The sequence below is a fragment of the Gopherus flavomarginatus genome, chromosome 8 (genome assembly GCF_025201925.1).
Source record: "Gopherus flavomarginatus isolate rGopFla2 chromosome 8, rGopFla2.mat.asm, whole genome shotgun sequence".
Lineage (NCBI taxonomy): Eukaryota > Metazoa > Chordata > Testudines > Testudinidae > Gopherus > Gopherus flavomarginatus.
In genome coordinates, this window is record NC_066624.1 from 91,164,362 (window position 1) to 91,191,090 (window position 26,729).

Here is a 26,729-nt window from a genome sequence, read left to right on the forward strand (position 1 = left end):
CTGCAGACCTTTTGGACGTGCAAGGACACATTGCTGGATCTGTGTGCTGAACTCAACGCAGACTTCCGGCACAGGGACACCAAAATGAGAGCCACACTGACAGTTGCAAAGTGAGTTGCAGTTGCACTGTGGAAACTTGCAATGCCAGATTGCTACCTTTCAATTGGGAGTCAATTTGGAGTTGGGAAATCCACTATGGGGGTGGTGGGTGGGAGGTGTTGTCATGCGTAGTCCATACAAGTGTGCGGGACTATGCAGAGCTATGACTCTGTGCAATATGCAAGACATAATGGATAGTTTTGCAGCAATGGGGCTCCCAAACTGCAGTGGGGAGATAAATGGCATGCATATCCTTATTTTAGCACCAGATCATCCTACCACAGAGTATGTCAGCAGAAAGGGCTACTTTTCTATGGTAATGCAAGCGCTGGTGGATCACTGGGGATGCTTTACTGACATCAGTATGGGCTGGTCAGTGAAGGTGCATGACGTGAATCTTTAAGAACACAGGACTGTTGAGAAAGCTGCAAGCAGGGACTTTCTTTCCCGACTGGTGAATTACTATTGGGGATGTTGAAATGACAACAGTGATGCTGGGAGACCCTGCCTACTCCTTGCTCTCATGGCTCATGAAGGTGTACACTGGCAACCTCAATAGCACCAAGCTCTTCAAGTAAAGGCTCAGCAGATGCAGAATGACAGTTTAATGTGTTTTGGTGTTGTTTACTTACAAGATTGGATCTCAGTGAGAAAAAACGTTCCAATGGTTATAGCTGCCTCCTGTGTCCTACATTATATGTGTGAAGCATAAAAACGGCCATACTGGGTTAGGCCAAAGGTCCATGTAGCCCAGTATCCTGTCTGCCGACAGTGGCCAATGCCAGCTGCCCCAGAGGGAATGAACAGAACAAGTGATCATCAAGTGATCCATTTCCTGTCGCCCATTTACAGCATCTGGAAAACAGAGGCTAGTGACACCATCCCTGCCCATCCTGGCTAATAGCCATTGATGGACCTATCTTCCATGAACTCTGTTATAGTCTTGATCTTCACAACATCCTCTGAAAAGAAGTTCCAGAGGTTGACTGCATTGTGTGAAAAAATACTTCCTTTTGTTTGTTTTTAAACCTGCTGCTTATTAATTTCATTTGATGGCCCCTAATTCTTGTGTTATGTGAAGGAGTAAATAGCACTTCCTTATTTAATTCTCCACACCAGTTATGATTTTATAGACCTCTATTGTATCCCCCACTTAAGTTGTCTCTTTTTCAAGCTGAAAAGTCCCAGTCTTATTAATCTCTTCTCATACGGCAGCCATTCTGTGCCCCTAATAATATTTGTTGCCCCTTTCTGAACCTTTTCCAAGTCCAATATATCTTTTTTGAGATGAATTGACCACATCTGCACACAGTATTCAAGATGTGGGCGTACTGTAGATTTATATAGAGGCAATATGATATTTTCTGTCTTATTATCTAGCCCTTTCTAAATGATTCCCAACATTCTGTTCACTTTTTTGACTGCTGCTGCACATTGAGTGGATGTTTTCAGAGAACCATCCACAATGACTCCAAGATCTTTTTCTTGATCTTTTTCTTGGTAACAGCTGATTTAGACCCCATCATTTTATATGTGTAGTTGGGATTATGTTTTCCAATGTGTGTTACTTTGCATTTATCAGCATTGAGTTTCATCTGCCATTTTGTTGTCCAGTCACCCAGTTTTGAAAGATCCTTTTGTAGCTCTTCTCAGTCTGCCTGGGACTTAACTATCTTGAGTAGTTTTGTATCATCTGCAAATATTGCCACCTCACTGTTTACCCCCTTTTCCAGATCATTTATGAATATGTTGAATAGGACTGGGCCCAGTACAGACCTAAACATCTAACTGACTTAAATTGCAATTGCAATTACTTGCACATATAGAATTGTGGGTGCAAGAACAGAGGTGCCAGTTAAGTTGGGGCCAGAAAGGTGAGCCCTCTAGAAATAGCCAGAGCATTTGATTCTTTGGCTATTGTTTCGTGTGGTGGGTCCCAAAATGGGAGGGATCCCTAGTCAAACAGGTCACATTTTGCATTAGAGAAACCAATGAGTCAATTCAAACTGTACTGAACAAAGTACTGCGGAAGACACCTATTTAGAGCATGAACTAGGTGGCACGTCTCTTCCATGTTTAATTTCTATGACTCTGTGAAGGAGTTAGTTTTAGCATTACCTGTGATTTTCATTAAGTTCAAGGCTACATTTTCGAGTGAGAGTATCTTAAAGGCAATGATGTGTAAGCCTGATGTCTTGGCTTTATCAGATCCCATTTTTGGTTGGCAAATTCTGAATATTTTTTTCCTGTAAGTCAAGCCTTCTTAATATCCTTATAGCAATTCAGCATAGTGTTCATGATTATTTGACCTTTGAATTAGTACTGATACAGTGACCTAGGACTGTGATTATGCTGCTAGAGATACCACCTTTTGGAAGGGGTGTATATCTGAGATTCTGATATCTTGTGAAAGTTGAAAAGATTCAATGGCAAGGATAGGTATGTTACTCCCAGTATACTGGACTAATTCCAAATTTGAAATAATATTTTCCACATTTCCTTTGTCATTTTTCTGGATAGAGTATTCACTTCCTTGCCGTCTGTGTTGCTTTGTGCTATTAAACAGTTGCTGTACTTCACGCCAGAGGTAGATTAAGTGATCTTTTGTTTTTAAAGGACTTTTAATTCTACAGGACGAAAAGTATTATATAAAATGAAACAGTTGTATATTATAAAAAAAGCACTCAATAAATTTTTGTTTCCAGTTGTGAGATATTTAAGTAGGTGTACACGGCAGCAGAAATGCATGGGAACTTGAATTCCTGTTTTTCTTAAATGTGCTATACCATCAGCGTATGCATGTGATATACCTTACATAATAAATACAATATTTAAAAAATTCTTTACATATAAGAAATATGGAATTAAATCATGAGAATTATTTTGGTTCTGATTCTTAACAACAGATGTGTGTTGTAAAGATAACTTATTTTCTAGTTGACTATTCCAGTATTACTATACACTTTATTATGGAGGTGAAAGCGAAAACAGAATATTATACATAGCAACTAAGATCCTGAACCTGCAAGTGACTGTGCAAGTACCCTTGTGTGGAGTCACGGGTAGGATTGGGGCCTATGTTTGCAGGCTTTTCTTTAAAGTGTAGTTCTACTCTAAAGAAAATTTATTCTGTCATCCCACATAACTGTCAGCCCTCTGTGCTCAGTCTGGGTTCTCAGACACAAGACACAAAACTAGTTGTGTTATTCTGGGACATCACCACCAGTAGTAAAGTCTGCCCTTTAATTTGTTGTTAAACTCTGTGTCCTGTGGCACCTTATAGACTAACAGACGTTTTGGAGCATGAGCTTTCGTGGGTGCATGCATCTGATGAAGTGGGTATTCACCCACGAAAGCTCATACTCCAAAACATATGTTAGTCTATAAGGTGCCACAAGACCCTTTGCTGCTTTTACAGATCCAGACTAACACGGCTACCCCTCTGATACTTGTTAAACTCTGTGACACCTGGTCAACCCTTTTAACATCAGTGGGTTTGCACAGGTGTAACTGATTGGAATTTAGGAAATCATTCTGATGTACAAGAAGGAATACAATTCAGCTCATTCTTGAGCACTGCATTGACCTTTCATTGTTTAATATTATGGAGCAGGTACGTTGAGTAGGATGGTCTCATGTTTTAACAGTCATTTTCATACTTTGTCAACAATTGATTCCTTTTTAATTTATCCTTTGTTTTGTCAGGCATGTTCTTTTATTTTAATTGAGCGAAGATTATGGACAAAACAGCTGGACTGAATATGAGAAATTTGATGTGCAATGTTAATTAAAAAATTGTAATTGCTAAGTTTGAATATTGTATGTTTTGCATAGGTCACGATCAAGACCACATCAACGTTCCTATAGTCGAAGCAGTGAAAGATCCAGTCATAGAAGAACACATAGCAGATCTCGTGAAAGAGAACGGCGTAAAGGCAGAGATAAAGAAAAAATAAAAGAGAAGGAGAGGAGCAGAGGGAAAGACAAGGAGTTGTATACCACCAAGCATGGGTAAGTGTAATGACAAATCAAAATAAATTCATTACTATGGTGAATGAAAACATATTCAATATTACTTTTTATTTATGTGGCCATCAACTGTCTAGGCAACATTTGTACTAAGTGAAGTATACTTTTCCTTTTTAAATCCTCAAACCATGTGGTTCTCCTAATAAACTGAGCGGTATGGTCAACGTCTTAATTTAGTGATCTTTCACTGTTCTTTCCATAGATATGCAGGAACTTGAGAAGTCAGTGTAGATTAGAGGTTAATTTTGCTATTTTAAAGAAGTATATGAAAGAACGGGCTGTAAAGTTTGAGCAGAGATAATATCTACCATAACCCTGTATTATTCTATCTAGATGACGAGTTGCTCCCTTCCCAAATTTGGTTAATTTTGGAAAAATAACTAAATAACTTGCTTTTGTCTGATGTTTATTCTGAGGCTGTAGTTTAGATATTTGTAATATTATTGATCCAGCCTGCTTATTTCTGCATAGCATGATTTGGTAAGTGCTTATACAAGCATGTGTAAGAATAATCCAGGTGGTGCTGAAGAGGACAAGATTGTGGCTGCAGTGAGGTGAGCAGTAGACAGACTGTTGATTTCCTCGAATTGGATCCTTAAATTAATTTTTTAACTTCAGTAGGACAACTGGGTCCATCAATCTAAGGTTTCGATCTGGATACAATTCTTTAACAAAATAACTTTGTTTCAGTTTTGCAGTAATTCATAGGGAAGCTTATTGCTCTTTCCTTGCTAATCAAAAGTCAAATTTTGGTATCCCACTTATAAACTTTGGCCTGAAAATTATTTAAAGTGGCAAAGCTTTGGGGAGAATGTTCAACGTTATTCAATAATAACTGAATCAAAACTTCAATCAAATGTAATTGTGTAATTTTTTTCTAATAAAGATGAGTAAAAGTATAGGTTGCAGTGTAGTTCACACCGTTTCCAAACGTTCCATTTATTCTCCTTGAAGTGAGGAGCTATTTGAATCCCTCCCCAATTACATATGTAAAGATAGAATTGGGTGTTGGAAGTCCAGATTTTCTTATCACAAGCATTTTGCCAAAACTGAACCTATCAACCTGAAATTTCTTTTATTCCTTTGCCAGAAGGAAAGTTTTGGAATAAATGGACAAAAGTATTCATAAGAAAGTTGGTCATGGGTGGGGGGTTGGAAGCCCTACCTCTTTTGCCTATGTTTGTTCTTGTAATCCTGGGAAGGCAAACTTTTTTAATGGTGACTGTCAATCAGGGCAGCAAGCTGGGGTGACACTATTGCAACCACATCCTGTCCCTTGGCCATCAGTAGTTATGGTCATCAGTGACATTAGTGAATGAGGAGGCCAGTTTATATGGTTTCTATAACAGCTACCACAGCAAAACTGTGGGATCATCAGCTCATCCTCACCCATTTTATGGACACATTGTTGGACTGCAAGGGATCAAGGAAGTTGTCTTCCCTTTGTTCTCTCTCTGACCACCAAGGGCCAGCCCAGACACAATGCAAGACCAATTTATGAAGGTGGCAGTATTGAAACTTGCGTCCCATTAGAATAATATGGGCTGTTGAGTTTCAGTTTTAGTTTTGGTTATGGGGACATGTGACACACATTGTGTTAGAGGGGTCAGAATATATTATGGTTTATGTGCTATTTTATCTATTGAAATGAAATAGAAGCCATCATAAATGGTCCAATCTTCATAAGTTGTTGTGTTTGGCATGACGTTTTAGTGGGTAAGGCGTGAAAATTTAACTTTTACAGGCATCAGATAATTAAACTGCCTATATTATATCTTGTTTTAGCTTTGTGAAGGAGGTATAATCAGTTAGTGAGATACCTTCAATAAGGAAATATTACCATTTCCCCCCTTAATGATAGTTCAGCTTGTTTCTTCTGACTACTTTTGTTTTATGTGATTGTGAATTGCAAGGGAGATTGTCCCAAGGCAATGTATGGAGTCAGATTGGCCCAGACTATAGAAAAATTTGAGAGCCCTTGATTTGGATGATATTTGAGTGCAGATTTTCAAATTAATGAAAGAAGTGGTAAGTGGAATGGCTGAAACTACATCAATATCAGTGCTTCCAATTTACATAGGTTTTTTTGGTTGGTCATATTGGTAGAATGCAGAATTAAATGTAGATTATTAATGAATTATTGAAGCATTTTATTGTTAACCTGCTGTATATCAAATACTGAACAAAGGATGAAATTACTGAATTTTTAGAACGGGTTATATATCATTCCAAAAAATGTAAACAAATGTATAATACTTTTTCAGAGCTGGGTGCAACTAGTAGATTAAGGAAATGCATGCAAGTATTCCACTTGAGTTTATTGCTTATATTAGATGTTTGAGTATCCTTGCAAAAGATATGTGACCCCTGTACTTGAGCTTACATTTGATCTCTTTTTGTAAATACATTTGATAGTGCTTATAATTTTACATTTTTTATTTGACTTGCATAACTACTAACATGTTTATTGCGTGAGTTTGGGTATGTTTAAGAAAATAAAAGTTTTGAACATATAATGCGACCCGATATAACATGAATTTGGATATAACGCGATAAGGCAGCGTTCCGGGGGGCAGGGCTGCGTGCTCCGGCAGATCAAAGCAAGTTTGATATAACACTGTTTCACCTATAATGTGGTAAGATTTTTTTGGCTCCCAAGGACAGCGTTATATCGGGGTATAGGTGTGTCGACTTGCTTTCCTAAAAGCACAGTATTTAAAAATTCTGGTGCCTGGCCGTAATCTTCTTATATAAATGAAATAACTATTTACTTTTCCATTGTTTGGGAAAGTCCTTCATTTTGGCTAGCTTTGCATACACACACATATATATTCATCAATTAAAACAAATGAGCTACTCAGTATGATAATTTTCTAACATATAAAAATGACTACAGTTTAAGAAGAAAAATTAGAGGGAAAACTGATGGAGAAGGAAATATTGTTCTTTGTTGTGAGTACAATAATAGTGAAAATTTCCCACATTTTATATCATCAGACAACTGCCTGCTTGGTTTCATCTATGACTTGTGGTATAACTATACCATCAGTACTACCCCTGGCTGTGTCAGTGAAATGCCCAATACAATTTACTAAATCAAATGTATTTTTGCTTTAAATAATCAGTACCTATCAATCAGGTTTTTGTCGGTTTCAAGGGATGGCAGTTTCTTAGGGCTTGTGTCCACTTACTGGTGGATTGACGCTGTGGCGATTGATCCTCTGGGGGTCGATTTAGCAGGTCTAGTGAAGACTCGCTAAATCAGCTGCCGATCACTCTCCTATCGACTCCGGTACTCCACTGGAACAAGAAGCATAAGGTAAGTCAATGGGAGAGTTTCTTCCATCGACCCAGTGCCATGTAGACGCTGCAATAAGTCGACCTAAGGTACGTCAATTCCCGCTATGTTGTTCTTATAGCTGGAGTTGCATGCTTACGTTGTCTTAACCCCATAGTGTAGATCTGCCCTTATTGTCCCCTGCTTCGTACTCCCAAACTTCAATTTGTGTCTCTGATTAAACAAGTTTAATGAAACCCCTAATCTCCTGACCTACCTAGCTATATTGAGCATATTTTTCTTACATTTGTCTTCAAAGTGAAGAAAACTGATCATGTATTGAATGTGTTCCATAAGGTGTCTACTGGTTCTGGATTCTTCTTGAAAGGTTAAATGGGAATTTGGAATGTAGCGTCCTCGGTTGGGTGCATGATCTCCTCTCATATCCATATATGTATTTCACAATTTCATCCTTAGTTCTGGGGTTTTGAACATGTCAGAAATTTACTCAAGGTCCTTTGTGATTATGCTCAAAACATGTGTGAGATATCTATTGACTGTGTAAAATACAGCTAGCTGGCTATTCATATATATTTTTTCTTTTCACTAATGTACTTAAATTGCTGAAATAGTTTGTCCGTGGCTACACGTGTAGTTAACTAATGTGCAGCATCAGTTTATCTGCTCCTGTTGCTGACCTCCATTGTTTGCAATCAGTAATTTTCATAATGTAGACAAGATTTTAGGGGTGCTTGCTCTACTTCCAATGAGTCATTAAATTGAGATGTCTTCTGCCTGTCTCTGTTGCTTGTCCAGCTGCAAGTTAAAGATATCATGATGCTCTGGAAAACTGGAGGGCTAGCTTTAGTCTTCTGGCCAGCATTCTCTCTTTCATTGCAAGGTTCTTTTGTCTCAAGCTGTGCATGACCCATTACTGAGCACGTAATGAAGTTGCTGGACTCCTTGTAGCAAGCACATTATGAAGCACTTTGGACTATATTAATATGGTTTTATTAAAATACCTTCTAACTTTATAGACTATAATAAGAATCAATATAAAGTAACTTTGGAGGAAGTAGTCGTAAATGCCTAAAATTTTCTGGAAGCAAATACATTCTTTATCAGCCCATCTTCCTTTACATTTTGACTGACTTGTTAAACCACGTAGTTATGCTAATCTGAAAAGAAATTATCATCTTTGTGACTTCTCTTTTTCCTGATCATTGTAATATTTTATACTATTTATGTTAATGAATAGAAGCAGTTAGTGACATTAGTCCATTTTTCTCAGAGATCATGTACTGTCTGATGGTCTTTGTAACACAGATTTCATACTGTTTCACAATACTTAAAAGTATTAATAGACTACAAAATGAAATTTACCCAGGATGCTCTTGATGTAATTCATTCCTCATATACCTTTTAAAGAAGGATAGGTTTGTCAGTTTAATCAAACAGTGATCAAAGAATATCTATACAGGGAATATGGATCTAAGAAGCTTTTGCCTTTTCAGCTATTTGTCATTTTGAAGACTTAGATTGCTATCAGCAACATGTTAATATTGTTTAGTAATGGCTTTGCAAACCAGCATACTTGAATGAACAAGGAAAGGGTATACTACAAAGCTATTTGCATGACACAATGGCTGTTTAATGTGGAGATCTGTAGAAAATTACTCTGTCTGTTTCATGAGTTAAACCTAATTGAGAAGTATGGTAGCTTAAGAAATAGTTTAATATAAGATGGCTACTCCTTGGGAAAAGATTTTAACGGGATGATTATTTATCCATGGACTGTTCTGGACCTTGTGAGTAGAGAATTTAGTAAAATTTCTCATTCTGATCCTTAAGAGCATACGTAAAAGCAGAGGTAAAAATGTATGTCTAAAAATAAAATGTTTTCTGTCCTTCTGATCCCAGTGTGCTCCAGGAAAATGAGATATTCAATAGCTTTGTTATTGGATGATGGATCTTCCTGAGGCCTTTCATATTTTCATATTTTCTTTTTTGTGCTGTTTTTTGTAGTGGTGGTGAGTATGAAAAACAAAGGCATTCATTGGCCAAGGCTTTCAACTTGTCATCCCATGCTGATAGAAAGATCTTCCAGTAGGAAAGAGGAGATGATACAACATCAGCATTGAGAAAGCTCTTTGTCTTTAGTATTGTCTTATGGGACAACAGCAGTGCTTTGTCCTCTGACATTCCTATTTGTTTTCCTTATAGCAGCACTGAAACTCCATTACAGTTTTATCCTCTCTTATCAGGTTACTATGGTGAGCACTAATACAGAATTTTTTGTCTATTGGTGGTTTTGCAGGTGCTTGTCAGTGTTGTCCGTCATAAGTTGGTGGTAATAGGCCTTCTATGACTTTGGGTATGTCTACACTACGAGATTATTCTGATTTTACATAAACTGGTTTTGTAAAACAGATTGTATAAAGTTGAGTGCACGCGGCCACACTAAGCACATTAATTCAGCAGTGTCTGTCCATGTACCGAGGCTAGTGTCGATTTCCAGAGTGTTGCACTGTGGGTAGCTATCCCATAGTTCTCGCAGTCTCCCCCACCCATTGGAATTCTGGGTTGAGATCCCAGTGTCGCGGGTGATTCTGGGTAAATGTCATCACTCATTCCTTCCTCCGTGAAAGCAACGGCAGACAATCATTTCGCGCCCTTTTTCCCTGGATTGCCCTGGCAGACGCCATAGCATGGCAAGCATGGAGCCCGTTTTGCCTTTTGTCACTGTCACCGAATGAGTACTGCATGCTGCTGACAGACGCGGTACTGCAGTGCTACACAGCAGCATTCATTTGCCTTTGCAAGGTAACAGAGACGGTTGCCATCCCTATTGCACCGCCTGCCATGCCATTGTAAATTGGTGATGAGATGATGGTTATCAGTTGTTCTGTACCGTCTGCAGCTGTCATGGGTGCTCCTGGCTGGCCTCGCTGAGGTCGACCAGGGGCGCATGGACAAAAATGGGAAGGACTACCCGGGTCATTCCCTTCTTTATGTTTTGTCTAAAAATAGTCAGTCCTGCCTCGAATATGGGGCAAGTGTACTAGAGAACCAGAGAGCACAACCGCTCCGTATCAGAGTCCCAGAGATCCCGCAGAAATGATGAGCTGCATGCCATTCTAGGGGGTGCCCCTGCAACAACCCCACCCGTTGCTTCCCTCCTCCCCCAACCCTCCTGGGCTACCGTGGCAGTGTCCCCCCATTTGTGTGATGAAGTAATAAAGAATGCAGGAATAAGGAACACTGACTTTTTAGTGAGATAAAATGAGGGGGAGGAAGCCTCCAGCTGCTATGATAGTCCAGGCAGGACATTAAAGGGTGGCGGGGGGAGAGGAGCCCAACCTCCCGCTGCCATGATAGTCCAGGCAGTACAGAATCTTTTCTTTAGACATGAAAGGGGGGCTGGGCAAACAGAAAATGAAATTCAAAAGTTTGCGGGGCTTTTCCTGTCTACCTGGCCAGTGCATCCGAGTTCAGATTGCTTTCCAGAGTGGTCACAATGGTGCACTGTGGGATACCGCCTGGAGGCCAATGCCGTCGATTTGCGGCCACACTAACCCTAATCTGATATGTAATACCGATTTCAGCGCTACTCCTCTCATTGGGGAGGAGTACAGAAATCGGTTTAAAGAGCCCTTTATATCAATATAAAGGGCCTCATTGTGTGGATGGGTGCAGGGTTAAATCGGTTTAATCCTGCTAAATTCGGTTTAAACACGTAGTGTAGACCAGGCCTTTGTTGCTGTTTGTTTGGTAATAACTGTAATGAGTGGGTAGTGGCATTAGGAGTTTTATCTGAGCTATATCTGTTCTTTGGCACCAGCTGCTGGAAGATGTTGTTTCTTTTCCTCTTTCCTGGCATACTCTGCTATAAATAACAATAGTGGTGGTGTTTGTTTCAGCTTATTTAGAATTTTCATTTTTTTAAACAAATATTAAAAAGCTTCTATTGATTCCAAAGAAGAGCGGAAAGGGACCTACTTATAGGGACCTGATGGGAGGCTGCACAGAAGGGTCCCAATGTGAGTTGCAGATCTCACAGAGCAAAGCCAATTATTATATTGTCTACACAAGGACCAAAAGTGAAGTCAGTGTAGGTATACTTCTAGGAACTCTTACAGTGGGGCCAGCGACCCTGTGACCTCCATAGCTGAAACAGAAGCCTTATGTACTATACTTGAATTCCAAGGACCAGACTTAGCTTTCAATTTATACCAGTGTAAATTTGGAATAAACTCCAATGAAGGCAATGAAGTTAGTGTAAATATATATTTGTGTAACTGAGCTCATAATTGATCTAAAAACTGCCTCCCTTGAACATAGTGTAAAAGCTTCCAGTGAAACCTTTTTTTTTTAATTTTAAGCTGGAGTTATGAAGTACATGGGGCACATCCTCAGCTGGTGAGAATTGTCATTGCTCCATCAATGTCAGTGGAACAATGGATTTCAACCCAGATCTTTATCTGAGTTTTTGAAGAAACTGACTGTCTGATCCGTAGAAAAATAGAAATTTGGAAAAGTTTAAGGAGCAATTGCAGTTTGTGGATAATTAGTTTGAGGGATTGCAGTGCAACTATGAGATTCTTTGGTATCAGAAACTAATACTTTTCTAAGTCTAAAAATATTTTGATTCCTGTTTGGTGTATTAGTCGGAAGGTTTTTCACAAATGCAATCTTCAAATTTGCAGTTTGAAGCCTTGAAATGTGAACTATGTGACCAATATTGTGAGGTCTACCCCTTTGCAGAATCTGAAACTGTGTCTTGCAGATGTGAACTTCCCCATTATCTCAGTGAGTACTATTAACTTGCATACTCAGTGATGATTGTTTAAAGTATTAACTATTTTACTGTTCATCAAAGAATACAAGGAAGGAGAGGTAGGATCATATTAAGATCTGCTTACTCTACTATGAATTAGAGTTCATTTTGACCCCATGAGTGAATAGGCTTGCAAGAATGCCACCACTTTCTCCCCCAGAGTTAAGGAGCCAAACCCAAAGAGCCTTGCAGAGTCCAGGCATCTGAGATCCCCAAAAGGGGATCCAAGCTCTACAGGGTCTGGTGGGGCAGATAAGCCTTACTGAGGGGAAGGCAAGCATGAGGACCCCACTGGAGGCCATGGGTATATTTGGACCTCACTGAATGAGAGCCAAACTCAAAGAGCCCAGAGAGTATGCATGGTCATATTTGGAACATCTGCACAATATTTTTAGTGGTGTGTAATGTGCGTGAAGCTTATTTTGTAGGTGAAGCCGAAACCTGCACTATCAACTTTTTTTCCTCCAATCTCACCACCCTCACTGAAGGTTTAAAAATAGAAATGAATGCTTAGATCAAGAAGTCCAGAGTATCTGCTGTCATTACTTGAGAGTATTGTACAATGCCTCCAAACTTGAAGCAAGGGCCAGCACCACTTCAGTCATCCTATGCAGGCAGTTTTGTTTGAAGTATCTGAGCTGAGGATTTACTCTTGGAAGGCTTGGACCATTTGAACCAAGGAACCCAAGGAGGGGGTATCTAAGAAGGCAACAGCTGCTTCTGCTGTTATAGCAACACCTGCAGTTTATGAAGGAAGACAACACTTTTGAAGGGCACTCATACTTTCTCACCAAAAGCACTACCTTGACTCCTTCCCACCTGGGAGGATATGAAGTGATATCTACGAATAAAGTTCTTTAGTCTGAACAAGTTTGTGAGAGATCTAGTATTGGTAGCTATATACCTAGAAATGCTCATTTATTTCTATCTGTGTGACTGATTGGTCAAAACATGTTATTTTCAAGGAGTCATGGACCATATATTCTCTGTTTCGGTCACTAGGGTTCAAGATAAACCTTAAATGGCCATTTTGATTTCTGTGCAAAGGTTTGATGTATTTTTGGTTTGGGATTTGTTTTCAAACTGGCAGCTTTTGATTCTTTTAAGGCACGTGCTTTCTTCCTGGGAGAACGGTTTCAGAAGCTAAGAAATTCCATCTCTTCCAGCCTACATCCAACTCTGAATATTATAGCATCATCTGTTTCCATGACCTCATAAACTTGTTTGAGGATGTGACCTCTTCACTGGATGAGCATCTGCTACTCCCTGAAGACTCAGAAAAACATCAGAGTTTTTTCTAGTGGATGCAATCCGAAATATTTTAAGGGATATACATTTGTCCAGCCATATTTGACAAAATTTATAACAATAATGACTGCTTTAACTCTGAGTTGGAAAGTACATTTGCAACATCTGACCGTACTTAGTTGATGGAAACAATGTAAGATGATATTCTTGGATTAGGAGTGGTTTATCATGCTTTGAAATCATTCCTAGCTCACATAAAATGCAGAGCAATGCAAATTCCAAAAAACATCATGGCTGCAATGTACTATAATATTAATAGCCACGATATATTAATAAACAAAAGGGTTAGCTATCCCCAGAACTGACAGATATTGATTAGTGTTAGGTGAGAAACTTTTGCCGAAGTTATGATGGCAGTACACACGTGCCAGAAGAGGCTATTTGTGCTATGTTTGGATGACTGGCTAATCATTTTCCTTCTAGTTAAAAGCAGCCTGAGCCATCAACAGTTTTTCATTTATTACCATTACTCGGTCTTAAAATAATTGTTTGAGCTGTGTTCTGTATTCTTTTGTAGGGTATGTCCACACTACAAAATTAGGTCGATTTTATAGAAGTCAATCTCTAGAAAGTGATTTTATGCAGTCGATTGTGTATATACCCACTAAGCGCATTAAGTCGGCAGAGTGCCTTCATAACATGTGGGAATGGTTTCAGACTGCAGCACCCTCCTTTCCCATAGCAAGCAACGCCGGTTGGGTTTGCCATTTAAAAGGAGGGGCTGCGGTTTTTGGGTGGATGTGTAGCACCCCCCACCTTACCGTGTGGCTATTCTCTGGGATGATCCCTTCACCCCTCCCCCACCGCATGGCTATTCTCAGGGATGATCCCTTTTAGCCAAGCACGAACAGCCCAGCATTAACGGGGTCTTTTTACTGTTCCCTTACAAAAATTCCCCTATTTCAACCAGGTGACCATTAATGATCTCACTCTCCTGAGGCTAACACAGAAAGATTTAGATGGAATGTTGCTTGAATGCGACCAAAACCCAGGACCATTCACTGCCATGCTTTGTGCTGCAATGATTCCAGACTACTTGATACTGGCTTGGCGTGGTTAAGTGTCCTACCATGGAGGACGAAATAAGGCAGCTCTCCCCAGAAACTTTCTGCAAAGGAGAGCTTCCCGGAGATGTCCCTGGAGGATTCCTGCTCCATCCGCAGACATGTTAACAAACTTTTCCAGTAGCTGTACTGACTGCGAATGCATCCCAAGTCTTTAGCGCAAATCAACCATTAAACACAATTGCTTTTAAACCCTGTAGTGTAGTTGCAAATGTGCACTCACCAGAGGTGTCTTCTCCGGCTTCAGGATCCGGGATCCCACCTTGGAAGGGTATTGGATCCAGGGTGATGAAAAGGTCCTGGCTTCCAGGGAAAATGGATTCTTCACTTGCCTGCTATGCATTCTTCTCCTCCTCCTCTTCTTCCTCATCCACAAAATCCTCCTCTCTGTTGCGTGAGACTCCCCCCTTGCAGGTGTCCCTGGACAGTGGTGGGGTAGTGGTAGGGCCTCCCCCCAGAATGCCATGCAGCTGATCATAGAAGTGACATGTATGGGGCTCTGAGCTGGAGTGATCGTTTTCCTCCTTTATCTTATGGTAGGCTTGCCTGAGCTCCTTGACTTTCACATGGCATCGGAGTTGAAAGTGCTGTCCAGAGCAGTCACATTGGAGCACTCTGGGATAGCTCCCGGAGGCCAATACCATCGAATTGCATCTGTAGTACCCCAAATTTGACCCAGTCTGCTTGATTTTAATACTACTCCTTTCACCGGGGAGGAGTACAGCTGTTGATTTTAAGAGCCCTTTAGCTTGACAGAACGGGATTGGTTGTGTAGTCACATTACTTATAAAATAGACCTAATGTGGCTAAATTCGACCTAATCTTGTAGTGTAGACCACGGCTAAGAGATTTTTTTTGTCAGAATAATATCAAAACATCAATAAATGGCATGACCATTTTTGAGTAACTTCATTGCAGTCGTTTCCAAAATAAATCCATATCTGCTTGGCCTTGTGGCCTTTTCTCTTGATCTAATCTCAGATCAGCTATCACACCATATTTCTTAGTTTATAAAAATAGTGTCCTGTAGTTATGGTCCATGGCTGCAGTAATGTTTTGGTCCATTATTTTGATGAACTGTATACTAGAATCTTACCAATGCTTGTACCTTATAATTAGAATACAAATGACTGTCTTCCCAATTCTCATGAGATTTAATAAAAGTTCTCTAGTGAGATCTGTTACTGAGCCTCTATTATTTTCACAGAACTACTACAGTATATTTACTAATACTTTATGAAGTGTTATAAATAAAACTAGAATGGACAAAATAAGGAACTAAGTACGGTTTGTATGGTATTATCTTTTTTGTTAACTTTCCTAAAATTTTTTATTTGCAGTGGACTTCCAGTCACAAGTTCATAGTAATGAGGTTCTATTCTAGTGCAAGATTTTTGTTTTGTGTGTGTTTGTTTTTATAAGAGTCAAATGATTGGTTTTCAAAGATTATCTAGCCTTAAATATGGACTCCCCACTTTCCATCTTTCCTGTGGTAGTGATGAGTTCCGCATCCGCAAGCTGAATGTTAAACTCAAACTCTACAGATCAAATCTTTTTGGTGTAAAAAACAGTTGATATTGACCATAATATATACCGTAACTGGAAAAGTCACCTTGAATAAAGATGATACAGTGACAATATTTTTCAGAAAGCCTGTTTCGTGAATGAAGGTTCTAGAAATTAGAATGGTGAGGCAGGCTGTCCCCTTTCTAGAGGATCCTCAAGAACAGGACTGCAGTAGTTAACTCAGGCTATTTCTCAGTTTTGTCATATTGTATTTGAATATATGTAGGAAAATTAGCAGCAGTTTCTCTGGAAGTAAAATCATGTCTGTCTGGATCAAAACCTCACCAATCTCATAGAAGAAAAGTGAATCTTAAGGTTTGTCTAAATGAGGACATTAATAGAGAATATGCTAGATTGTGAATTTAGAGCACAATAGCTGTTCTGCACTTAATTCCTGTATGGACAGACTTATTCTGCATTAAGAGTGCCTTTGTGCAGTTTAGCTTAATCCACTTTGGAAATGGATTAAACTAAGCCCCACAAAGGCATTCTTAATGCAGAATAAGTGTCTCCACATCAGAGGCTAGTGCAGAATATCTATTCCACAACTTTCTGTTTCCAACTTTTCTTTCCTAAGGATTAGTTTGAGCAGAAAAAGCAGACTTTTTCCTAATTTAAATATAATGTGCCTTAGCATGATGTGACGTGGCTTCCAGTTCTATTAAAGCGTGAATTGAGGACTAGATCAGAGTGGCATATGAAACTTGTCATAAAGAGCCTCTAGGCTTTGTTAAAATGGCCACATAATTCATTGAGATGAATGAGACTTGATTTCCTCACTGTGAATATGGTATATTACCTGTGCCTTATGTAGCATACTTTTTTATCACACTCCACAAGGTGGACCTGACAACTGCAAATCACATCTTGCAGGCTGCTGTGAAAGATTAGTTGCTAATGGATTTATTTTATTGTATGCTCAAATCTGGTATTTGGACCAGAAATTTCTTCAGAGCTGGTGCCTTCAGAAGTAAAAGTTTACTAAATGAATTATTTTGCAGTTCTGATTTATTTAAATAAAACATAAGTTATAACACATTTGCACACACTCCTTTTGTTAATTTACCTAAACATGTACGTTGTTGTGTACAATGTGCACGCTAAATAATATTTGACAGTAAAACTCTTATTAACTTAAAATACATCTATCCGTACATAATTTTTAATACAAGATTTTTCTGCTATTCAGTGTGCTTATATGATCAAATTGAATCAGAAAGAAGGTATGCTAAAATGTTAATGTCTTTGACAGAAAACTGTTCATGTTTGTCTGATTTTTCTGAAAAGCTGAGATTATCAGGTGTGTATCATTTATTTTGTCACAATAATATTACTTTGTGACAAAGGGCAAAAATATGACTCTGTTAATAACAGGACTCCAAATTGACAGTAAAGAATTTTACATGTAAACTATGAAGAAGTCCTCCCTATCAAAGAAAACTATCCCTACTAGTGTCTAAATGAATAGTTTATTCTGGCTCTACGTAGAACTAATTCTTCTGATAAAATATCTTCTATTATATGAGAAAAGCATAAGCATTATATTTTTAATACTGCATTCGTGACAGCCTTTTAAAAAAAATCAAATGTTCTGAACTCTTAGAGAAATATATTACTTAAAATAGGAGTCTAAGCAAGTATAGCAATATTGTGCCATCGGTCAAGCATAAAACACCATTTAAAGGAAAAACCATATGAAAGTATCAATACATTTCTTCCTTGGTGGCACCAGAGTTTATTGAACACTCTGAAAGATCATATGAGTTTAAAAGTTTGCTTTTGAAATATTTCCATTCACTTTTGGTTTTAGTCATCCATTCAGTAATTTCTCAAGTATTGGTCAAGATTTTATATATTTGGCTAACATTTTTCAGTTGTAATTAGCCAAAAAATTTACAGTTTCTTTTTCCATGTTCAATCCTGGCAGTGATCCAATAGTTTCTGTTGACTACTTGTATAATAAATGCGTATTGATAAGCTTTACAGGGCTTGGCAGAAGACATTAGCAGTAAATTAGAAATGTTGGACTTTTCAGAGTTTGACAGCAGTCATACACTCTTAGAACTTGTCATTTTTCCTTACCTCTTACTACTTTTTGCAGCAGGAAGTCATTTATGCTAATTTTCTCTTATTTGCATATAGGTTATAGAGTTCTGCGGTGCAAAGCATGCTCAGAACTCCTTTTAAGTGTCTGTTTAGATCAAAGCAGGACTCTGTGATAGCTGTTGTCTGACATCAAGCTGCGTGGTGTTGTTTTCATTAAACATTTATCATACTTCCAATGTGACAGCAGGCAACTTTGTGCTTGGGTAACATGTTTTCATGCAAAATTTATTGAAAAAGACGAGACATTGTAAAGAGAGATTGTTGCCTTTCACCAGTGGCGAAGGGTAAATGTTTGATTGAAAAGAAGTATACCTTTAACACGATTCAGTGGAGTTGCACTGAAGTATGAAAGACTGTTTGCTTTGTTATAAGCAAACTAAATGTATTTAATGCTAGCATTTATTTTGGGGAATTTTATTTTAATAGTTTAAATGTTCTGATTGTGACATGTCTAATTTTTTCCCTCCTACTAATTTGTGCCATTGGACAGTTGCATTACCATAACAATATAGTTACACTTCGTAAATTAAACACTGATTAATATTTATATTAGGAAATATTATACTGAGCTTTCAGTTTGCAATGTCATTTAAAAATGCATAAATCAATGTACCTTTTAAAATCTGAGGTTCAGTTTACGTTTCAGAAATTCAGAATTACCTCCCCATAAAATGAAGTTTATTTTGCCAATATTTTGGCAATACTTGCCCCACAAAATGTATGAATTTTGAGAAAAGCATGAAGAGTAAGATGTAATATTTAATAATAAAATGAATAATTATGGATCAGAATGCTGTTAGTTAAATCAAACAATATTTTATTGCTTCTAGTGCTGTAATTTAAATCATTTTCAGCCGTGCTGTTATAAACCTGATTTTTGAGCGTGAAAATAGAGGGTTTTTGTGTTCTATTTAAAAAAAAAACAAAAACAAAAACAAAAAAAACCCCAACCTCTTGTAGGGGGAAAAATTTGTTTGATCATTTGACTTATACCAGTGCATTTAAAGAAGTTTACCAGTATGACACATCAAACAGATTTGGTTTAGCAAGCAGTTAATTCATGTTATTGTTTAATCACTTTGAGCATTTCGAACTAAGGCCAAGATATTCTACTTCGAAAAGAGACCATTGTGCATGCATAACAAATTCCCTGAATAAATGTTCATGAAGATTTTTACTCAGAATATTCTGTAATCTTAATTTTGTAATCATGCAATATGCTAGAATATTTTACTGTATTCTGTAAATAATGCATATTTAAGGCCTAATTGTAGCTGCTGCTTCATGAGTACACTGCAGGAGAGAAGGCTTTGTGACTGCTTTCTCCAACAAGTCACCCAGCAGGCTACCATAATATTGCAGACAGTGCTTCCTTGAGCATAAGGGGTAAAGTTCAGCTAGTTACCTCTAGAGTTGGCATAAATGAATGAGTTAAGGGAAAAGTCCAAGACTTCTCCACATGAAATGGTTAGCATCTGGAGACTGGCACTGGGTAGAGTGTATGCTGCACTTTTTAAACAGGTGCAACAAGTGTACCTTTGATCTGCCCTCTTTACTCCTCTCCCCCAAAATATTCCTGGAGGCCATTATGTCTGCCTCTGCCTTTCTCAGACATATTGCCTCCAGGTGCTGCGGCTTGAATTCTCTCCCCCACCCAGTGCATCTTTGGCTGTGTTGAGCCCCCTAGAAAAGAAAATTTTATGTAAATATCACAATGTCTCTAAACGGATACCATGGGTAAATAGGTTGATTAATAGTTAGATGTGTTCTACATGTACTCAAAAGACCAAGTGGCTCTAAAGGTCCAACTAGAATTTTAGATAAAGAAAGAAAGCAATCTAGTTTGTTTCCCCCTTAGCCCCCATCAAAGGAAATGTGTGGGTTTAAAAAAAAATTTTTTTAAGCAAGCTCTGTGGAAGGAATACTAGGGAGTAAGTAAAGACTGGTTTCAAATTTAAAAATTTGACCTTTTTGCTACATAGTAACAACAATATTTAACCTGAAAAATTGGTCTCTTTGCAAACCGAGTATATTAGTTCACTAATTTACTTTCCAAAAAATTCATGAGAAAGTAGAATCAAATTTAATGGTCCTTAATAATGGCACCATTGTCATCAGTACAGTATCCCACCCAGTACTAAACAAAAGTGCAGTAGATGTTAACAAAGCCATAAGGAACAGTAACTGTGATTTCAGTGCTCATCAGTAATGATATCAATATCACCAGAACATTATGTCCTAGGATGTTTGTACAGAAGAATGGATTCAAGAAAAACAATAGAAGCAACAGCAGCACTCTAAACCAGAAAAATATTTAAACAATTTAAGGACATATAATTTTCTTAAATTTCGATAGGTAGGGAATACTGATCATCTTCCAAAAGGCTTCTCAATCACATAATTGAGAAATGAAATGAAGTAGTTCTTACATATATACTCAATGTATACCATTTTAGTTGTTGGAAGTTTTCTTATGATTCAAGACTTTGCTTCAGTATCTTAGGGCACATCCACACAAATCACTACAGAGGCACCACTGCAGCTGCACCGCTCTAGCGCTTCAGTAAGGACCCTACCTATGCTGCTGGGAGGGCTTCTCCTGTGATAAGTGCCTGGTCTCTTGGGACTGGGAACAGCCTGAATATTTTGTGATCTTTGGAATATAGCAGCCATCTGTCATGAAGTCCAGCCTGCCTGGACTTGCCCATGAAAACTGTCTCAGACGCCATAGTAAAACTGTTATAATGCTTTAGGAGTTTTTACTGGGTTGGTGAAATCTAATAGTAGAACATGCAACCAGTTTGATGTCTCTGCCCTGCTTCTTGATAGTCTCCCCTGAGGTTGGCACTCACAATTGTGAGCTTCTCCAGACAGTGTGACACACACATTCCCGGTAAGTATGTGATTTTTTTAAAGTCCTTCAGCTCCCAAGCTAGAAACAACAGGGAGATCTGTCTTCAGGTCTTCCTAATGACCAGATCAATGAGACCAACTTCTAAACTCAGCTCACTACACTCCCCCAATACAGGGACCATCCAAGCCAAAGAATGTGAACGTCATCTTTGCCTTTGAGACCTGATTCAAATTGTGACTACAGTGATCATGTAGTGCTCAGACACACAACCAGGACCAGGTTACCCACTGGAGTTTCCTGTAAGGGAAAAATTTCCCTGTAGTACTGAATGTTGTCTGAGACTTTGTGGCCCGGAATGGTTCCTGCTGAAGTTCAGTTTTCAACTGGTTCCAACCTTATGGCATTGGAGCACCCAGTAGTGAAAACCTCAGGAAAGGCACTGACCCCAGCACAGTCTACCCCAGGGACCCTAGCACTGATTCTTTCAGCACTGGAACCAAGCCATTTGGGAAAGTGCACCATCATTGTGGTGGAGTTTGCTGTACCACCGAGACAAAACCCAGTTCCCATGCATCTGTCCACTCTGCCCCTCTTGGCACCAGTGGATCTGCAGATTCACCTGGAACCTCAATCTCCGCTGTTGTTGGTTTCAGGGCTACCAATGGCACTGACTGTCTGGTAGCAGGGCACCATTGGTCCCTAACATTCTGAGAGCTACGTCGCTACCCATCGGGTCTGAGCTATGCATTCTCCTTGGGTTCATCTTTACAATTGGAAGGTGAAGAAAATCTACTCCAGCAACATAATTACTCAGCTAAACTGCCATCACAACCCTCCATGTTTTATAGAGGATCCAGACATTTCTCATGGGAAAGATATTGGGACGCAGAGAATCTGGGCTCATGGTTTCCTGCCACCAGGCTGTTACCCACAAATGCTCATGTGGTCTTGACGGGGACCCTTGTTAGCTCATAGTAACTTCAGCCCCAGGGAACAACCGCATCCCCAGAAGACTGCTTGCTCCACAGCACTGCATATTCAGGGGTCCCAACAGCCCGTCCTAGTTCCTACATGACAGCAAGCAGAGGAAGAAGAGCAGGAAGAAGTTGTTTTCATGGTGGCACCAATAACCCTTTCCTCCTTACCCTTGTCCTGTAGTGCCACTCGTGGTCCCACAAATGAACAACTGTAGGAGTTTCCAAGATCTATAGAAGAGAATGGCTGAAGCCCTCCAAATCCCTTTTGAGGAGATGCAAGAGCAGATACATAAATTGGTAGACATACTTCAAGCCTCTTCAGTAGGGAAGATGGCCCTCCCAGTTCACAAGGCCATCATGGATCCAGCCAGAGCCTCGTGACAGACACCTGCTTTGGCACTACCTACATCCCACAGAGCACATTAAAAAATATCAGGTGCCTCCTAAGGGTGCAGATTTCTTTTACATTCCGTCTACCCCATCTTCCTTCATAGTCAGCGTGACAAACAAAAAGGAAAAACAATTCAGAGCCACACTAAATGAAAAGGAGCCAGAGACCAGATTTATTTGGCCAGAAAGCCTATTCCTCAGTAATTCTACATTAGCCAGATATAACTTCTGCATATATGAGAAACTGCTTGCTTTTGCAGGCAGCCTCCCCAATGACACTTGCCAGTACTCTGTTGCCAGTTATGGCCAGCCTGCAGCCAGCACAAGTGTCCAAGCAGTGCTGGATGCACTGATAGGACTACAAGATCAGTTGTAATGGTGGTTGTCGTGTCAGGCATTGTGGCTTCAGGGATTAGGTTTTCTCTTGATAAGTCCAAATGATGGTGGAGGACTTGTCTTTTTTAGAAGCTGAATTGTTCATGTCTGAAACTGATGAGGCCATCCAGTCTGAGGGACTCATGAGCCATCTTGTGTTCCTTTGGGGTCTATACACCAGCTCCTTAGAGGAGGAAACAAATGAAACATTAGTATTTCTACTGAGACCTATCCAGCTGCACTCTCACCACTAAAGTCTCCAGAACCACCCAGAAAATGACAGCACTTCCACAGGAGAAGACTCATAGACTTTAAGGTCAGAAGGGACCATTATGATCCTTGAGTCTGACCTCCTGCACAACGCAGGCCACAGAATCTCACCCACCACTCCTGTAACAACCACCTAACCTATGTCTGAGCTATTGAAGTCCTCAAATCATGGTTTAAAGAACTCAAAGTGCAGAGAATCCTCCAGCAAGTGACCCATGCCCCATGCTGCAGAGGAAGGAGAAAAACCTCTAGGGCCTCTGCCAATCTGCCGTGGAGGAAAATTCCTCCCCGACCTCAAATATGGTGATCAGCTAAACCCTGAGCATGTGGGCAAGACTCAGCAGCCAGGCGCCCAGGAAAGAATTCTCTGTCGTAACTCAGATCCCACCCCATCTAACATCCCATCACAGGCCATTGAGGCAACCACTGCTTTATCAAAAACTTTCCAATCTTCCCAGTCCCAGATGCACTTATTTGATGGAATGGTCTAGAGATGTCCTACATCCTACTCCAGAAATCAATGACTTCCCCACTGGAAATCTGTTAGCTCACTTTAGGCATATTTGGTCTCTTACCACCACTAACCAGTGGGCCAGGGACACAACAACACATGGTTATTCCATCCAATTTTCTGTGGTGCCTGCTCCCTACCCCCCTTTTCAGAGACCCTTCTCACATTAAGAGGTCCTCATGCTTCTCTCTTTCACATGGGGATTTCTACAGCAACTATTTCCTGTTGCTGGAAAAAAAAAAAAAAAGAAAGGGAGGCTTGTGACCTGTCTTAGACTTGTGGACCTCCTGAGGTCCCTTCCAACTCTGATATTCTATGATTCTGTGAACCTCAGCATCTTCATCCTAGCATCAATAACCCCGTCTCTAAAGTGAGGAGACTAGTTTGCATCTCTCAAACTTCAGGATGTTTAATCCCACATTTTCATCATTCCACCCCACAGGAAGTACCTGAGATTTACAGTGGGGCAGGATCAATACTGGGTGCTATCTTTCATATTCTCCAGAACTTTCAAGGTATTCATCCAAGTATTATCAGTAGTGGTAACTTACTTAAGAAGATGCAACCTCAGCATTCGTTTTCTTAAATTGGTCCCTGCAGGACAAGCACGAAGTGCATTATACAAAGGTTTGCATTTCTATTGTGCGGTGGTAGATATCATTACCTCATTGGTAGACATTAATTGATTAAGCATTACAATACTCTTTTCATGGTAAGTATGGTCAATATTATCCCTCTTTTTGCAGATCCTAAACAAATTTCTACTCTCAGTAACACAAGTAATCTACAAAACTGCAACTGTTAACCTGAAGTCTTGCCAAAATAGTCATAATATTCTATAAACAGTTCATATAATTATTAACTAAGGATTGCATGCTTTGTAGTTTATGTAGATTGAGCTTATTGCACACAGCAAGGACTCCCTGCATCCCATCATCCTCTGACCCTCTGAAAGCACCTTTCCGTCGTCTTCTTTTAAAAGGACTCCCTGCAACTTTATCCAGTCTCTCCACTCTATTTCCATGCCAGGTTTTCTATGTGCCTCACCTTCTGCTCATTCTACGTTCCCCCATTCTCTCACTCCAGTGGCTGGGGCCCTCTGTGTACCCCCATTCCCTGTCTTCCCATACCAGGGCACTCCATTTTCCCCCTTGCCAGGAGTTTTGTGACCCATTCCCAACTTCCTACATGCCAGGGATACTGTGTGCCCCTCATTGCCCCAACCTGCTCATGGCAGGATCCCCCATTGCAGAGATTCTGTTGTGTCCTCCATCCTTCCCTTCACCCATAGTAGGGTCCCCCATTTTCCTCAGTGGAAGGGGCTCTCTGTGATCTCTCATTGCCCCCCAGTAGCAAGGGTTTGGTGGGCTCCATTCTTCCTTTCCCTACATCAACGTCCCCCATTCTGCCTCTATACAAGAGGCTGTGTTCATGCCTAAATTTATTGCGTGCCCCCCAAATCCTGTACACCTTACTGTTTGGGAAATAAGTCATTATGGGTGTCAACATGTTAAACTCTGTTGTAAAGTTAGGCAAAGGTGAGATAATTGATGCCATCAACCAGTTTGATCTATAGACAGTTGCAGAGGTGCTTGAGGTGGTGATGGCACTAGAGAGCTGTAATGAGTTTCATGTGTCCCCCATATTCACCATTTGGCTTTTCTCCTAAAATCAATAGGGTTCTGGCCATTGATGTCTAGAACATTCCCTAGTTTGGAATTGATTGGATGCAGCATTCAAAAGTTGTTGTGTTACATAGAGACAATCACAGAAATGCCATCAAGTTGAATGTAAGTGTAACCCATGCCTGCTTGGCACTCTGTCCCCCTCTAGTGACAGCTAGAGCTGCTAGAGATTGATGAGCCTGGTACAGCCTTGGCTAAAAAACATGTTTTTTAGCTCATGCAGTAGAGACTCATTCATTAAGCTCCAGAAGTTCCAGGTTTGATCCCGGCTGCTGATGACTGGGGTCTGTCTGTGTTACATAAGGCCTTTAAAAGCTTGGTCAATTATTTTCTGTGTCCTGTCTTGTACTTGCAAAGTAACATAATCATTCACTTCATCTTGAGGGTCTGGGGACCTCAAGGACTCATTCATTTATTCTTTCTTGTTGAGGCAACCCCCTGGCTTTTTGTATTGAAAATTCCCTTATCTCCACCTCAACCTTAGATGTGTAGTGGTGGTGAACTTTTTCTGGGCTAGCAGTGAAATGAAAACCCATGACCTTTTCTGAGGAGTACACCCCCTTCGTCTTCTGTGGGTATTCAGCAATGTCCTAGTATTGAGGTGGGCTCTGGATTGATTGGTGGAGTGTGAAGATGTACAAAGCCTATTGGCTCCCATACAATTAATGGGAGGTTTTATAATCTCTTCCACCAGCCTTGGGCACCGTTCTCCAAAAGGCATCATGCTAGTCACCTTTTGAGGCTAGAAGGGAATTTTCCCCTCACTGCGAAATTGGCCTGGGCAGTTTTTTTTTCCTCACCATCCTCTCAAAAGACCATGAACCCAGTGGGTAGGTTAGGTTGTAATTTTTTTTTTGTTTGAACTTAACAAGTGCTTAGTACAGGTGACTGTTCATTTGGGGGTCCAGTTTCCTGATCAACTGGAAGCAGATTGGGGGAATATATCTCCTGAAGAAGGTAGGGAATGTGGTTGGGGCACCCAATGTCTCATACAGTGAGGGGACAACCCACTCCCAATCCTTCAGATGAGGGAGGTCATTACAGTCTCAGCAGGGACCAGGTTAACAGTGCTGGGGGCTGATGACAAACCTGCACCGGGTGGAATGGATTACAGTAGAAAGGATGACCAGCACTGGATGAGTTATTGCTGTGTGATTTCCAGGTTTGTTACCTAAGAAAGGTATGATATTGCTCTGCCCACTGTTCATAGAGAGGAAAGCTCATGATGAAATTGTGTGATATGCCACATCTACTGTTAATTTAAGATTTGTGTAATCCACCACATGTTCGTCTACCGTCACATAGTCCATTGCAGATAAGTTTACCGGGTAAGGGATTTACGGTAGAGGGCTCATGGTGAGCTTCATGGTCTGCAGAGAAA

General features: G+C 39.9%; 1 protein-coding gene across 1 annotated transcript in view; it reads left to right on the forward strand.

The window, feature by feature from the left end:
* RSRC1 (arginine and serine rich coiled-coil 1) overlaps positions 1-26,729 on the forward strand; it is a 355,820-nt gene that overhangs the window by 74,771 nt on the left and 254,320 nt on the right. The window contains exon 4 of the mRNA XM_050963724.1: positions 3,934-4,110. Within this exon, the coding sequence (XP_050819681.1) occupies positions 3,934-4,110 (177 nt within the window). The remainder of the gene's footprint in view (positions 1-3,933; positions 4,111-26,729) is intronic.